General features: G+C 37.8%; 1 protein-coding gene across 5 annotated transcripts in view; it reads right to left on the bottom strand.

The window, feature by feature from the left end:
• CCDC88A (coiled-coil domain containing 88A) overlaps nt 1-16,120 on the bottom strand; it is a 143,471-nt gene that overhangs the window by 100,311 nt on the left and 27,040 nt on the right. For 4 of the 5 annotated variants that reach the window (XM_060187247.1, XM_060187246.1, XM_007525464.3 and 1 more), the window contains exons 4-5: nt 10,825-10,894; nt 7,414-7,472 (exon numbers count right to left, since the gene is read on the bottom strand). In XM_060187247.1, coding sequence (XP_060043230.1) covers nt 7,414-7,472; nt 10,825-10,894 — 129 coding nt within the window. Of the gene's footprint in view, nt 1-6,979; nt 7,066-7,413; nt 7,473-10,824; nt 10,895-16,120 lie in introns of those variants that run through there. The other variant, XM_060187248.1, reaches the window with a different exon arrangement.

Below are 16,120 nucleotides of genomic sequence, written 5' to 3'. Positions count from 1 at the left end.
GATTAATGTTTTACAACTGATAGTAAATACAATAGTTTGTATATGCATAGCATTTCTCAGTCTTCCATGTAACAATACAACCCCCAATATGTCCTCTGCTATCATGTTCCAGGACCTGACCCTCCCCCCCTTACCCCAGAATCTTTTACTTTAGTGCAATACACTAACTTCATTCCAGGTTCTGCTTAGTGTTTTTTCTCTTCTGATCTTGTTTTAATTTCTGCCTATGAGTGAGATCATCCTATATTCATCCTTCTGTTTCCAACTTATTTCACTTAACTCTCTCTTTTTATCTCTCTCTAACATGTTTTGTTTTCAATATGTTTAATTTAAAAAATTGGAAAAAATTAACTTGCTTATATATATTCTTTCTTTATTCTCTTTTTTACTCTTTTTTATTATCCCTTCTTTATTCTCAAATAAATTTGCTACCTTGAGTCCTGTACACTTCCTAAAAATACTGCTACTGATTACTTTCTTCAGACTCCAATAACACTTCCATATCAGGATCATTTTTTTCCTGTTATACTTAGTGACTTCTACTCTCAATTTTAGTAACCAGGAAAAACAGCAAAACAGTATACTAATAGAAACATCCAAACTTATTGTCATTATGTTACCTAATTTTTACATAACATTCATCAACAGAGGACATTTTTTAAAAAGCATACACCGCACACAAAGGTTTTAAGTAATTAAGGATTGTGTTTCTAACTCAGGATCTGATAAACAAATCAGAACAGTAATGACTATAAATATTATATTTAACATTTAAACAATTATGAAGTAAGTGCCCATATTACACAGCAAGAATCTTTAATAACATACATTGTACAATTAGCTTGAAATGTCAACACTTCTGATACATCATTTCTGGTACATATGTGTAAAAACTTACCAGTGCTCATACTGATCATTTTTTTGTTTCTTTTAGCAAATACCTTCATTTCACAGGAAATTATGATAATTCAAAGTAACACTGTAATCATCCTTCTAACAATGACTGATTGAAGGGAAAATCATGATAGTTTTGGACATTATGCCAGTACTGAATTTCAAGTCTTTGACCTATTAGCAATATAACCAAAATCTAGAGCAATAACTATCTAGGACAGTTCCAGTTTATACATGCAATTTCAATACAAGAGCTAGTATCATCCTTTGACTTTGATAACTTTTTATTTGGATAACTGAAATGTCACCCTACCTAAACATTAGTCTCCTCATCTGAAGAAAGGCATTGTGGCAAAACTCAATGTATATGTTACCATACTTGTCAAAAAGCAGATATTTAAGAAATCACAGTTATTATTACAATCACTGACCAAAAGGTTGCATGATAACAACCCAGACTCCTAAAATGTTTTTTGTAGTTTTTGCTTCCATTTAATTGCTAGTATCCTTACCTTCTGCAACAGCATATACCCATGCATGCTTAAGCCATAATAATGTTTTGGAAGAGGTTTGTAAAAATACTTGAAAAAACTGGAGTCATTAGAAAACTCAGAATAAAAAATTAAAGATTTTAGATGACATACTAAAGTCTGAAACAAAAAGATTTCTGTATGCAGTGTTTGAGTCCAATACATGTGTGATTCTACTTTTCTCAGATCAACTCTCGTTCTTTTCATATTCTTTTCTTTTCTTTTCAAATTGAGAGACAGGCTAGGAGAGACACACACCACCACATCTAAAGGAACTTCTCCCAATATCATAATGTTCTTTTATGGTGTAAGCACTCAAGCCTAGAGACTCAGGCATGATAAGGTATATGTTCTACTGGGAGAGACATCTCCTAACCTAACCCAAAGGATAGGTATTTTATCCAAGATTTCCTTAAATTTTTGTATCATTAATTCTCTTTTGTTGCGCTTGTTGTTTTATTGTTGTTATTATTGTGGTTGTGGATGTCGTTGTTGGATAGGACAGAGAGAAATGGAGAGAGGAGGGGAAGACAGAGAAGGGGAGAGAAAGATAGACACCTGCAGACCTGCTTCACTCCTTGTGAAGTGACTCCCCTGCAGGTGCGGAGCCGGGGGCTTGAACTGGGGTCTTTAAGCTAGGCCCTTCCACTTTGTGCCACGTGTGCTTAACCTGCTGCACTACTGCCCAACTCCTTTCTTCACTACTTGTAAAGCTTCCCACCTGCAGACTGGGGGCTTGAGCTTCGGTCTTTATACATGATAACATGTGTACTCAACCAAGTATGCCACCATGCAAACCTATGTTCAGCCACTCTGTGGTACAAGGGATTAAGCCCGGGGGCTTAATGCAATCTGTAAACTGTCCCACCGAGGTACTTCTCAGGTTACTAGAAAACAAACAAACAAACAAACTGGAGCTGTACAGGCAATAATCACCATCAATAAACCTGGTGGGAAATAAATAAATAAATATTTGCGAAGAAGGCCATGGCACACTCAGCTAAGTACACACATTACCATGTTAAAGGATCCAGGTTCAAGCCTCTGGTCACCACCTGCACAAGCAGTGAAGTAGGGCCACGGTGTTTCATTCTCTCCCCTCTATCTTCCCCTCACCCCTCAATTTCTCTCTGTCTTATCAAGTAAAAAGAAAAAAAGGAAAGGAGGTAGGGAGAGAGAGAAGAAGGAAAAATGGCCACCAGGACCAGTACAGTGCAGTGCAGTACAGAGCAGGCACTGAGCCCCAGCAGAAACCTTGGTGGCAAAAAAAAAGGGGGGGGGGGAGAAAAAAAATAAAATAAAAAAATCCAGGCGGTGAGGTCAAGTGTTGTCTCACTCAGTGACACACACACATTACCATGCACCAGGACCTACATTTAAGCCCCGTCCCCAATATCAGGGGAGGAAGACTCATAAGAAGTGGAACAGTGCTACAGATATCTCTTCTTCTCTCTCTCTCCCTCCTTCCCCACCAACCACCCACTACCCCCAGTCTCTCTATCAAAAAAGAAAATAAAAGAATTTTTCTTTTTCTTTTTTTTTTTTTTTAAAAAAAGAGCCTACAGGTGTGGGAGATATCCCTATTGGCAAAAAACAAAATGATTTTAAATAAAATTTAGGGGGCTGGAGAAACAGTATAGTGGTTATGCAAAAGACATTCATGCTTAAAGTTCCAAGGTCCCAAGTTCAATTCCCAGGTCCCGAATTCAATCCCTATGGTGGACAGAGTTGATCAATGCTCTGGTCTATCTCACTCTGTAATTTTCTCTCTATATCTCTCTTTCATTAAACATAAATTTAGGGAACAACTATGTGCCACCAAGCTAGAGAATCTGGAAGAAATGGACGATTTCCTAGATACCTACCAATTTCCAAAACTAAGTAAAGAGGAAGTGGATAACATGAACAGGCCCATCACAGCTAATGAAATTGAAACAGTTATCAAAACCTCCCCAAAAATAAAAGTCCTGGACCAGATGGTTTTACAAATGAATTCTACAAAACCTTCAAAGAAGAACTAATACCTCTACTTTTAAAAGTCTTCCAGAAGATTGAAGACACTGGAATACTCCCTGCCAGCTTCTATGAAGCCAACATCACTCTGATACCAAAAGCAGACAGGGACACAACCAAAAAAGAAAACTACAGACCAATATCTCTAATGAACATAATAGATGCTAAAATACTGAACAAAAATTCTAGCCAACCAGATACAGCAGTATATTCAAAAGATTGTTCATCATGACCAAGTGGGGTTTATCCGAGGCATGCAAGTTTGGTTTAATATAAGTAAATCAATCAATGTGATCCACCACATCAACAAAAGCAAGACCAAAAACCACATGGTCATTATCAATAGATGCAGAGAAAGCCTTTGAAAAAGTACAACATCCCTTTATGATCAAAATACTACAAAAAATGGGAATAGATGGAAAATTCCTGAAGATAGTGGAGTCTATATATAGCAAACCTATAGCCAACATCATACTCAATGGTGAAAACGTGGAAGCATTTCCCCTCAGATCAGGTGCTAGACAGGGATGCCCACTATCACCATTACTACTCAACATAGTGTTGGAAGTTCTTGCCATAGCAATCAGGCAGGAACAAGGAATTAAAGGGATACAGATTGGAAGAGAACAAGTCAAACTCTCCTTATTTGCAGATGACATGACAGTATACACAGAAAAACCTAAGGAATCCAGCAAGAAGCTTTTGGAAATCATCAGGCAATACAGTAAGGTGTCAGGCTACAAAATTAACATTCAAAAGTCAGTGGCATTCCTCTATGCAAACACTAAGCTATAAGATATTGAAATCCAGAAATCAATTCCTTTTACTATAGCAACAAAAACAATAAAATATCTAGGAATAAACCTAACCAAAGAAGTGAAAGACCTGTATACTGCAAAGTATGAGTCACTACTCAAGGAAATTGAAGAAGACATGAAGTGGAAAGACATTCCATGTTCTTGGGTCGGTAGAATTAACATCATCAAAATGAATATATTACCCAGAGCCATCTACAAATTTAATGCTATCCCCATCAAGATCCCAACCACATTTTTTAGGAAAATAAAGCAAATGCTACAAATGTTTATCTCGAACCAGAAAAGACCCAGAATTGCCAAAACAATCTTTAGAAAAAAGAACAGAACTGGAGACATCACACTCCCAGATCTCAAATTGTATTATAGGGTCATTGTCATCAAAACTGCTTGGTACTGGAACATGAATAGACACACTGACCAATGGAATAGAATTGAGAGCCCAGAAGTGAGCCCCCACACCTATGAACATCTAATCTTTGACAAAGGTGCCCAGACTATTAAATGGGGAAAGCAGAGTCTCTTCAACAAATGGTGTTGGAAACAATGGGTTGAAACATGCAGAAGAATGAAACTGAATCAATGTATTTCACCAAATACAAAAGTAAATTCCAAGTGGATCAAGGACTTGCATGTTAGACCAGAAACTATCAGATACTTAGAAGAAAATATTGGCAGAACTCTTTTCCGCATAAATTTCAAAGACATCTTCAATGAAACAAATCCGATTACAAAGAAGACTAAGGCAAGTATAAACCTTTGGGACTACATCAAATTAAAAAGCTTCTTCACAGTGAAAGAAACCACCACCCAAACCAAGAAACCCCTCACAGAATGGGAGAAGATCTTTACATGCCATACATCAGATAAGAGTTTAATAACCAACATATATAAAGAGCTTGCCAGACTCAACAACAAGACAACAAATAACCCCATCCAAAAATGGGGGGAGGACATGGACAGAATATTCACCACAGAAGACATCCAAAAGGCTGAGAAACACATGAAAAAATGCTCCAAGTGTCTGTCAGAGAAATACAAATACAGACAACAACGAGATACCACTTCACTCCTGTGAGACTGTCATACATCAGAAAAGGTAACAGCAGCAAATGCTGGAGAGGGTGTGGGGTCAAAGGAACCCTCCTACACTGCTGATGGGAATGTAAATTGGTCCAGCCTCTGTGGAGAACAATCTGGAGAACTCTCAGAAGGCTAGAAATGGACCTACCCTATGACCCTGCAATTCCTCTCCTGGGGATATAGCCTAAGGAACCCAACACATCCATCCAAAAAGATCTGTGTACATATGTTCTTGGCAGCACAATTTGCAATAGCCAAAACCTGGAAGCAACCCAGGTGTCCAACAACAGATGAGTGACTGAGCAAGCTGTGGTATATAAACACAATGGAATACTACTCAGCTATAAAAAATGGTGACTTCACCGTTTTCAGCCAATCTTGGATGGACCTTGAAAAATTCATGTTAAGTGAAATAAGTCAGAAACAGAAGGATGAATATGGGATGATCTCACTCTCAGGCACAAGTTGAAAAACAAAATCAGAAAAGAAAACACAAGTAGAAACTGAAATGGAATTGGCATATCGCACCAAAGTAAAAGACTCTGGGGTGGGTGGGTGGGGAAAATACAGGTCCAAGAAGGATTCAGAGGACCTAGTGGGGCTTGTATTGTTATATGGGAAACTGGGGAATGTTATGCATGTACAAACTATTGTACTTAGTGTTGAATGTAAAACATTAATTCCCCAATAAAAAAAAAAATCAGTCAAAAAAATAAAAATTAAAATTAAAAATAAATAAATTTAGGGGGGCGGGCAGTAGCACAGTGGGTTAAGCACACGCGCAAGGACCGGAGTAAGGATCCCGGTTCGAGCCCCTGGCTCCCCACCTGCAGGGGAGTCACTTCATAGGCGGTGAAGCAAGTCTGCAGGTGTCTATCTTTCTCTCCCCCTCTCTGTCTTCCCCTCCTCTCTCCATTTCTCTCTGTCCTATCCAACAATAATGATAACAATAATAGTAACAATACCACCAATCAACAGCAAGGGCAACAAAGGGGGAAAATGACCTCCAGGAGCACTGGATTCATAGTGCAGACACAGAGCCCCAGCAACAACCCTAGAGGCAAAAAATAATAGTAAAACTAAATAAATAAATAAATAAATTTAAAGGGGAGTTGGACTGTAATGCAGCGGGTTAAGTACAGGTGGCGCAAAGCACAATGACTGGCGTATGGTTCCTGGTTTGAGCCCTGGCTCCCCATCTGCAGGGGAGTCACTGTGGTGAAGCAGGTCTGCAGGTGTCTTTCTCTCCCCCTCTGTCTTCCCCTCTTCTATTTCTCTCTGTCCTATCCAACAACGACGACATCAAGAACAACAATAATAAATACAACAATAAAACAACAAGGGCAACAAAAGGGAATAAATAAAATATTTTTAAAAAATAAATTAAAATAAATATATTTAAAATGTTAAAAATAAATAAATAAATTTCAGGTGACCTAGAAGGCTATATATACATTAACTGGAGAATGGAACTTGGCAGGTCTGGGGTCCAAAACTGAATCCCTGACATCCCATATTCCATATTTAAGCTCTGGTTCTATCTCTTTCCCTCATTTTCTGGTAAATGAATAAGTAAATGAGTAAGATCTATTTTAAAAATTCAGGAACCAGGAGATAGCTCACCCATTAAAGCATGAGTCTTACCATGCACTAGGCCCTGGGTTTGAACCCTGGCACTACATGGGAACCATGGATGACACTAGGAGAGCTCCAGGAATGGTGGAGTGGTGCTGCTGTAATTTTCCTCTCATTTCTCTAAAATAAAGAACGAGGGTGGGGGAGATAGCATAGTGGTTATGCAAAGAGATCCTCATGCCTGAGGCTCCAAAGTCCCAGGCTTAATCCCCCGCACAACCATAAGCCAGACCTGAGCAGTGCTCTAAGTAAAAGAATGAAAATTTTGCTTGGAGAGGCCACTTAATGGTGATTATACATGTGTAAGGTCCTGAGTTTATTCCCCAGTGTTGCATAAAAAACTGGACTATGGAAACCAATGGCCCTTAGGTCTTTCAGAAACTAGAGTCTAAACAAACATATATATTAATAGGAGTTATTAGTAGGAAAATATTTTCACTTACCTGAACTGCACAACCCAGTAAAAGCAAAAGCAACTTTTTAACCTCTTCTGTGCCTTGCTCTAAAATGAAAACAATTACTAAATACAACATTTTGCTCAAGATCAACTATTTTTCTTATACTGGGATATATATGTTATTGATACAAATTTTACATTGATAGCACAGCTTACACAAACAGTATCTGCAACAACCAACCTGATGCAAAAGTTAAGTCTGTAACTACAGTGGAGAATTTGAAAAAGCATGTCTAGGTGTATGCAATATAGTAATAGAAGAAGAAATGGGCAAGTTTCTCAATGTCGAAGGGCAGCAATATAGATAAAATGAAAGACTCTGTATATTAATAGTATGTTAACAAAAAATCTACTAATTTTCTATAAATGCTTATACTAAACCATTCTTCTAAATTAAAAATTATTGTTATGAGTGGAGGAGATAGCAGAAAGGTTTATGCAAACAGACTCTCATGCTTAAGGCTCCCAGGTCTCAGGTTCAATCCCCCATGCCACTATAAGTCAGAGCTAAACAGTGCTTTGGCAAAAAAAAAAAAAAAAGAAAGAAAGAAAGAAAGAAAGAAAGAAAGAAAGAAAGAAAGAAAGAAAGGAAAGACATGCAAACAAAAGAAGAATTGCTCTTCTTTTTTTTTTTTCCTCCTCCAGGGTTATTGCTGGGCTCGGTGCCTGCACCATGAATCCACCGCTCCTGGAGGCCATTTTTTTCCCCCTTTTGTTGCCCTTGTTGTAGCTTCGTTGTGGTTATTATTATTGCCCTTGTAATTCGTTGTTGGATAGGACAGAGAGAAATGGAGAGAGGAGGGGAAGACAGAGAGGAGGAGAGAAAGAGAGACACCTGCAGACCTGCTTCACCGCCTGTGAAGCGACTCCCCTGCAGGTGGGGAGCCGGGGGCTCAAACCGGGATCCTTATGCTGGTCCCTGCGCTTTGTGCCACCGCCCGACCCCCAAGAATTGCCATTCTAAGTACACGTCACAATGTCAACTAAAATAGTTCCCAGTTGGTTTGGCTTCTTTAAAGTTTACTATGTTTTCTTTCTAAAGCACCTTACATGATTTATCTACGTGTAAAATTTCAATGGTTGATAAAGACAAAAATCCTTAAGTATCAGTTGCAATAAGGCTTGTTTAAAAAAAAAAGTATAGAACAAGCTGGATAAAGCTAATAGTTTGTAACAGAACTAAAGAAAATATTTTCTATCCAGTAGGATTCAATTTACATGTTTATTCCTTTTGCCTTCCCTGGGGCTACAGACAGAAAGATAAAGAGGGAAGGAGAGAAAGAATACCTTAGCACTGAAGCTTTCTCCAATATGGTGGTGATAGGGTGGGGTGTGGGGCCCAGCAGGCTTAAACCTAGGTCTTGGGCATTGACACAGCAGGTGTACTACCAAGGTGAGTTGTCCTGCTAGCCCAAGTTTTTTCCCTTTTTTTCTAACAGAGCACTGCTCAGCTCTGGCTTATGTTAGTGCCTGGAGTTGAACTAGGCCCTCTGGTGCCTCAGGCAAGAAAGTCTGTTGCACTACCTGTTGTAGTACTATCTCCTTGGTCCATCAGCTATTCTTAAAATATTCAGTTGATTGGGAGTCGGGGCGGTAGAGCAGCGGGTTAAGTGCACATGGCGCCAAGAGCAAAGACCTGCATGCATAAGGTTCCCAGTTAGAGCCCCGCTCCCCACCTGCAGGGTAGTTGCTCCACACGTGGTGAAGCAGGTCTGCAGTTGTCTTTCTCTCCCCCTCTGTCTTCCCCTCCTCTTTCCATTTCTCTCTGTCCTATCCAACAACGAATTACAAGGGCAATAATAATAACCACAACGAAGCTACAACAAGGGCAACAAAAGAGAACAAATAAAGTAAATAAATAAATATTTAAAAAATAATGTTCAGTTGATTAATAAAACAAAAACAACAAGACCCCACTTTTGGGCCAGAATTTCACCATCAGGACAATCTGTTTTTAAGAAAATACAAATCTTTGTGTTGAGAGAATTGGCTCAGTGGGCTAAGTGCATGTTTTGCATTCATGAGTCCAAAATTCAGTCAACCAAAGGCATCACTAAGAAGTAGTAAATCTTTTCTCATTAAATAAACAAATATCTTGAAAAAAAATTTTTTTTCCAGCAGCCTAGGAATGATTCACATAGTAAAGAGCCTAACTTGTAATCATGAGGTCATGAGTTTAATCCCCAGCAATGCATATAGCAGATGAACTCTAATACTGCCTTTCTACCTCTCTCTCTCTCTCTCTATGTCACATGTCCCACTTAAAAATCTGACTAAGAACAGAAAAATTGAAAGAAATAAAAAAAGCTCTTCCAACAAACTACTCTTCATGTTTTTACAGAAAAGTATTTAAATATACATTATAATGTGGGAGTTGGGCGGTAGCACAGGGAGTCAAGCAAGTGTGGCGCAAAGCACCAAGGCCCGGCTTATGGCTCCCCACCTGCACGGGAGTTGCTTCACAAGTGGTGAAGAAGGTCTGCAGATGTCTATCTTTCTTTCCCCGTCTCTGTCTTCCCCTCCTCTCTCCATTTCTCTCTGTTCTATCCAACAACGATGACATCAATAATAACTACAATAATAAAACAATAAGGGCAACAAAAGGGGATAAATATATATATACACACTATAACGTTATCAATCAGTAAAACCTTAGACCCAAACAACTCTGGCTATGGTAGATAGTAGATATAAGAATAAAATCTAAAGGGGGTGAGGCAGTAGCAGCACACATGGCACGAAACGGAAGGACCGGTGTAAGGACCCCGGTTCCAGCCCCGGGCTCCCCACCTGCAGGGAAGTCACTTCACAGGTGGTGAAGCAGGTCTGCAGGTATCTATCCTTCTCTCTCTCTCTCTGTCTTCCCCTCCTCTCTCCATTTCTCTCTGTTCTATCCAACAACAATGACATCAATAATAACTACAACAAGAGGAGGGAAAAATAGCCTCCAGGATGGATTCGTGGTGCAGGCACCAAGCCTGCACCACGAATAACAATAAGCCTGGAGGCCAAAAAAAAAAAAAAGGAATAGAAACCTAGAGATTACTTCAAAATCATATGGTTTCTAATGTTCTAATGTTATGTTCCTTTAAGCATTTGCTTCATTTTCCTCCATATTTGTTTACAGTAAGACATCAAAAAATTCACAGATAAGTATCAGCTTGGTATAGAAGGAAAAAACATTGGTCTTGATTTAAAATGCATATTTCACCCCATCTATAGCTAACAAATATTCTAACTTTGTTTTCTTTCAATAAAATGGAACATCAACTCCAACTTCCTCTATAAAAATCATGAAAAAGAGTTAAGGTGAATAAATAAAATCTTGTAAGCAAGCATTCTAGCAATAGAAAAAGAAAAGACTTTACTATCACACTATGCTCATTTTAATACTTACCAGAAAAAGGATTTTTGCCAAGGGTTAAGACATTTGGCAATGACATCATTATCAACTGCTGCAAAGTCTCCTGTAAAAGAAGATAGCAGATGGCTGTTCTATGGACAATGCCTAATATACAAGTATTCAGCAAGATATTATTATTTGTGTACTTTCTGTGGTATGCTATGTTGCAATTAAAAAGTTTTTTTTAAAATAAGAGTGAAAAATATCTATGATCTTAAATATTCTGTAACTTTAATGAATTAAATAGCAAAACTAACTAGATAAATTTAGGTGAATAATATCAAGTGCTCACAAAGTGTCTAAGCTGAACTGGTCTAATATAATGATTTGGAAACCTGAGTTTTAGTTATTCGTTAATTAGACAACATTCCTCAATAAAAGATCAAGCACATGTATTTTTTGTTTTTCTGGTTAGTTTGTAGGAAAAAATAAATTAAGAAAGTCAATTATTTTTAAATTTCTTATTATTATTACTAAATATTTATTATTGAATAGAGTCAGAGAGAAATTGAGAGGGGAGGGGGAAACAGAGAGACAGAGAACTTTTTCCTCTGCAGGTGGGAACCAGGCACATGAACCTGTTTCCTTGCACACTGTAATGTGTTTGTTTAACCAGGTGCACCACCACCTGGCCCCCTAAGAAAATTAATTATTTTGTTAGCCTATCTTATGGATATTTTATGAAATAGTTCATTAAAAAATCATTATTTTTCTTCTGCATCTATAATAAATGTTTGGTCTCCTTGGATTTCTGTCAAACTTAGTAGAAAAAAATATATCCAAATTTTAATGATACACACTAATAAATAAATAAATAAATAATTAATTAAAATTATTAATAAATAATTAATAAAAAGAAATTAATAAAAAGAAATTTAACAAGGATAGAATAATTTCAGAGAGCCGGGTGGTGGCGCACCTGGTTGAGCACACATGTTACAGTGTGCAAGGACCCAGGTTTGAGCCTCCGGCCCCACCTGCAAGGGGAAGCTTTACAAGTGGTGAAGCAGTGCTGCAGGTGTCTCTCTGTCCCTCTCCCTCTCTATCACCCTTCCCTCTTGATTTCTGGCTGTCTCTATCCAGTAAATAAAGTTAATAAAAAATAAATGAAATAAAAATATTTTTTAAAAAGAGAATAATTTCAGAAATAAACACCATTTTCCATGTATTTCTGAAAAAAAAAATGATGGCACAAGATAATCCTGAAAAAAAAAATCAATGCTTACAAGTTACTTTAGGTAGTACATTATATGAAATTCAGTTTATACTCACTTAAACCTAGATCTTTGTGCACAGTAATGCACGTGCTTTCCTGGCTAAGCTACAGTTCCGCTCCTACAGAAGTACTTATTTATCTACTGTACTTTTTTTTTTTTTTAACAAGACTGCTCAGCTCTGGCTTATGGTGGTGCGTGGGATTGAACCTGAGACTTTGAAACCTTAAGCTCAAATCTGTTTGCATAACCATTATGCTATCTGCCCCTGCCCTTACTATATCTTTATTTAAAAAGCAGGATTGGCAAAATAGTTTACCTGGATAGTGCATCTACTTTGCCTTGTATATAACCCAGGTTACCCACTGCACTGGAAGCTTTGGCACTGTTGTCTTTTTCTCCCATCTCTTTCCATATGGAAAGGTCAGTCCAGAGCATACTATACGCAAATGATAAATCAGAAAAAAAGGAACTGAAGGAAGCAATCCCACTTACAATTGAACCCAAGAAGATAAAATACCTTAGATTAAATCTAATAAAGGAGGTGGAAAATCTTTACAATGAAAACTACACAGGACATTACTCAAAGAAATAGAGAAAAATGACTGACAGGAGAAGCCATACAGGCACTGTACAGCCCAAGCAATGACTGGTGGAAAAATAAAATCATGTGGGTAAGGGGATAGAGATGGTTTGCTATATTGGTTTAAATAAAACAAAACAACACAAAGAAGTGTTACAAGAGACATTTCAATCCTCAGTAAAACATCTAAATAACTGAAGCAGTATTACAAAATGTTAAGTTAATCATTTATAACCTTGATCTATTCCATCAAATTTAGACTAATGAAAAAGTTGTAAGCAGTCATTCAGCAAACAGATGTTAAAATATTTACAGGTGTGTCTGGAAAAAAATGCTTGCTAGTCAACACATATCAAATTGTGATTAATAGCATCTTGGTACCATACAACTCAACATCTTGGGCATGGCAATTCTTAGAACTTCTGGAAGTGAATTTTTGACTTGGAGTCAAAACATAATCAATGAGTTACACAGAAAATATGACATAAATGAGGGAAAATAAACTAGAAAGTGAGCTAAAAATAATACTCAGAATGTAGCTCAAAACTCATAATGAAGAAAAAAGTAGCTTAGTAAACATGAAGATGAGTTTAAGAAATGCCAGTATAAATGTGGTAGAACTATATAAAGATTGTCATATTAACAGACTAGGAAAGAGGTAAGTTAGAAGGGGTAATATAGGCAGCCAGAAGGAAGAGAAAAAACATATAGTTTAATCTATTTACAAGAACTGATGATTGCTTCCAGAACAAAAAAGAATTCAGAAGGGGCTAGAAATAGTTCACCCAGTAGAATATACACTACCATGTGTGAGGATCTGGGTTCAAGACTGTATCACACAGTAGCAGCATGCATGGAAGCCTCATGAATGGTGCAGTGATGCTGTAATGACTCTCCTGGACTCTGTCTTTCCCTTTCTATCTTTATCTAAAATTTCAAAGTAGAAAAAAAAAAAAAAAGAGTCCAATGAAAGTGGTAAAATTATAAAGAACTGAAGTCCTAGCACAGAGAAAGAGAGAGACTGAGAATAAAATCAGCAGGATATTGAGAGAAAAGTAAACGTTAAGAATTACAACCTCAGCAAAACTGTCTTTCAAGAACAAGGGTAAGAAAATGGAAATAGTTCACCTAGTAGAGAGCATACTTCCCAACGCACAAGGACCTGGATTTGAGTCCCTGGTGCCAGATGGGAGCATCATACATAACTGGTGCCTTGATGTCTCCTTTTCTTACTATCTTTTTTTTATATTCATTTATTTATTCCCTTTTGTTGCCCTTGTTGTTTTATTATTGTTGTTGTTGTTATTGATGTCGTTGGCTAGGACAGAGAGAAATGGAGAGAGGAGGGGAAGACAGAGATGAGGAGAGAAAGACAGACACCTGCAGACCTGCTTCACCGCTTGTGAAGCGACTCCCCTGCAGTGGGAGCCGGGGGCTCAAACCGGGATCCTTATGCCGGTTCTTATGCTTTGCGCCGCGTGCGCTTAACCCGCTGTGCTACTGCCCGACTCCCACTCACTATCTTAAATTAACAGAAAACAAACAAAAATGAAAAACAGTCCACTAAATGCAATGAATTTCCTAGGAAAGGCAAAGCACCAGCGTTACAAGGAAAAAAAAATTAAAAAGACAAGGGTAAAATAAAGGTATTGAGAAAAATAAACATTTAAAAGTTTTACTAACAATAAGAACTCTCTACATAAACATTAAAAAATGTATTTCAGCACAAAAATGAAAACCAAAGGCAGGTATGAGAAAGAAAGCCTTAAGCATAAAAGGAAGACATGTAGGTTCATCTAAAGCAGAAATGGGAAATGTCCAGCCATCAAAATCATTTGGTATGTCCTTGCCAAGGCAACTGGAGCTTTTTCATAGCAACATTAAGTGTTAATTTTTAATTTAATAATTTTGTATGGCTAATAAATGTTATAAATATCCAAATAGCTCTTGGATATTTGAAAAAAAAATTATTTCCCATCCCTGGCCTCTAAACACATTGACTTTATTTAACACTTTTATTATATAATGCATGGGTTAAACAAAAAGATAGGGAACTGGGTGATAGTCACCTAGCAGAGCACATGCCCTAACATGCATGAAGCCCTCAGCTCTAAACCTGGTACAACTGAGGAGCACCATGATGGCACCAGTCTCCCTGGATGTAAAAGCAGTGCTTTGGTATCTCTCCATCTGTATATTTCTCCTCTCCTCTTTCTCCCTCCCTTCCTCTCTAAAACAAAAAATGGGGTAGGGGGTATACCCAAGAAGGAAGCTTTGTGATTAGAGGCTAGAGCTGCATTTACAAAAAGGGTGAGGGACAAGGACCTGGGCTAGAGAGCAACCAGTTAAGTGCACACAGTACCAGGTATAAGAACCCAGGTTCATGCCCCCAATCTCCACAAGCAGTATTGCAGGGGGTCTCTCTTTTGTAAAACAAGACAAAAACAACTTGAAAGTTATAGGGGAATGAAAAAATGCAATTAAAACACAGTAGTATTCATAAATATTATTAATCTTGGTTTTTGCTATGTTACATATGAAAAGTAAAAGTTTCAGAGTGGGTTCTAAAAACAGAAGTGAAAAAATGCAAATAGATGAAATAAAAATATACAGAAATAATTAATGATTAATAATTTAGCAACTTTAAATGTATTTATAACCAATATAGCTTCAAAGTATATAGAGGACAAGCCCAGCCCCATAGCATTGAAGAGAGTTTTGGTATTTTGGTGTCTCTATCTCTGTCTCTGTTTTCCTATCTTAAAAAAAAAGTCTACCTGCACATGGTGCAAAGCGCAAGAACCAGTGCAAGGATCCCAGTTTGAGCCCCCCGGCTCCCCACCTGCAGGGGAGTCACTTCATAGGCGGTGAAGCAGATCTGCAGGTGTCTTTGTCTTTCTCTCCCCCTCTCTGTCTTCTCCTCCTCTCTCCATTTCTCTCTGTCCTATCCAACAACGGCGACATCAACAACAATAATAATTACAACAACAATAAAAACAACAAGGGCAACAAAAAGGAAAATAAAAAATGTTTAAAAAAAAAAAAAAACGAGTCCTCGGCTCCCCACCTGCAGGGGAGTCGCTTCACAGGCAGTGAAGTAGGTCTGCAGGTGTCTCTCCCCTTCTCTGTCTTCTCCTCTCTCCATTTCTCTCTGTCCTGTCTAACAATGACGACATCAGTAACAACAACAATAACCACAACAACAATAAAAAAAACAGTAAGGGCAACAAAAGGGAAAATAAATATTTGAAAAAAAAAATTTTTTAAGTCTGCCTGGAGCAGTGAAATCTCAGTGATGAGAAGAAAAATAAAAACAACCAACATACAGATGGAAACGACATACAATGGAAGGTTTCTACTTATCTTGCTCAATGACTAACAGCTAAAAAGACAAAATCAGTAAGACTGTAAAATATCTGAACAGCAAATTAACAAACAAGCCAGCTCTGACTCTGCCCCTAAACAACTGGGGAATATGAGGTCTACTCACACA

This window comes from Erinaceus europaeus, chromosome 3 (assembly GCF_950295315.1).
Source record: "Erinaceus europaeus chromosome 3, mEriEur2.1, whole genome shotgun sequence".
NCBI lineage: Eukaryota > Metazoa > Chordata > Mammalia > Eulipotyphla > Erinaceidae > Erinaceus > Erinaceus europaeus.
The sequence above is the reverse complement of the archived record's forward strand: the minus strand, read 5'-3'. Positions and strand labels throughout refer to the sequence as shown.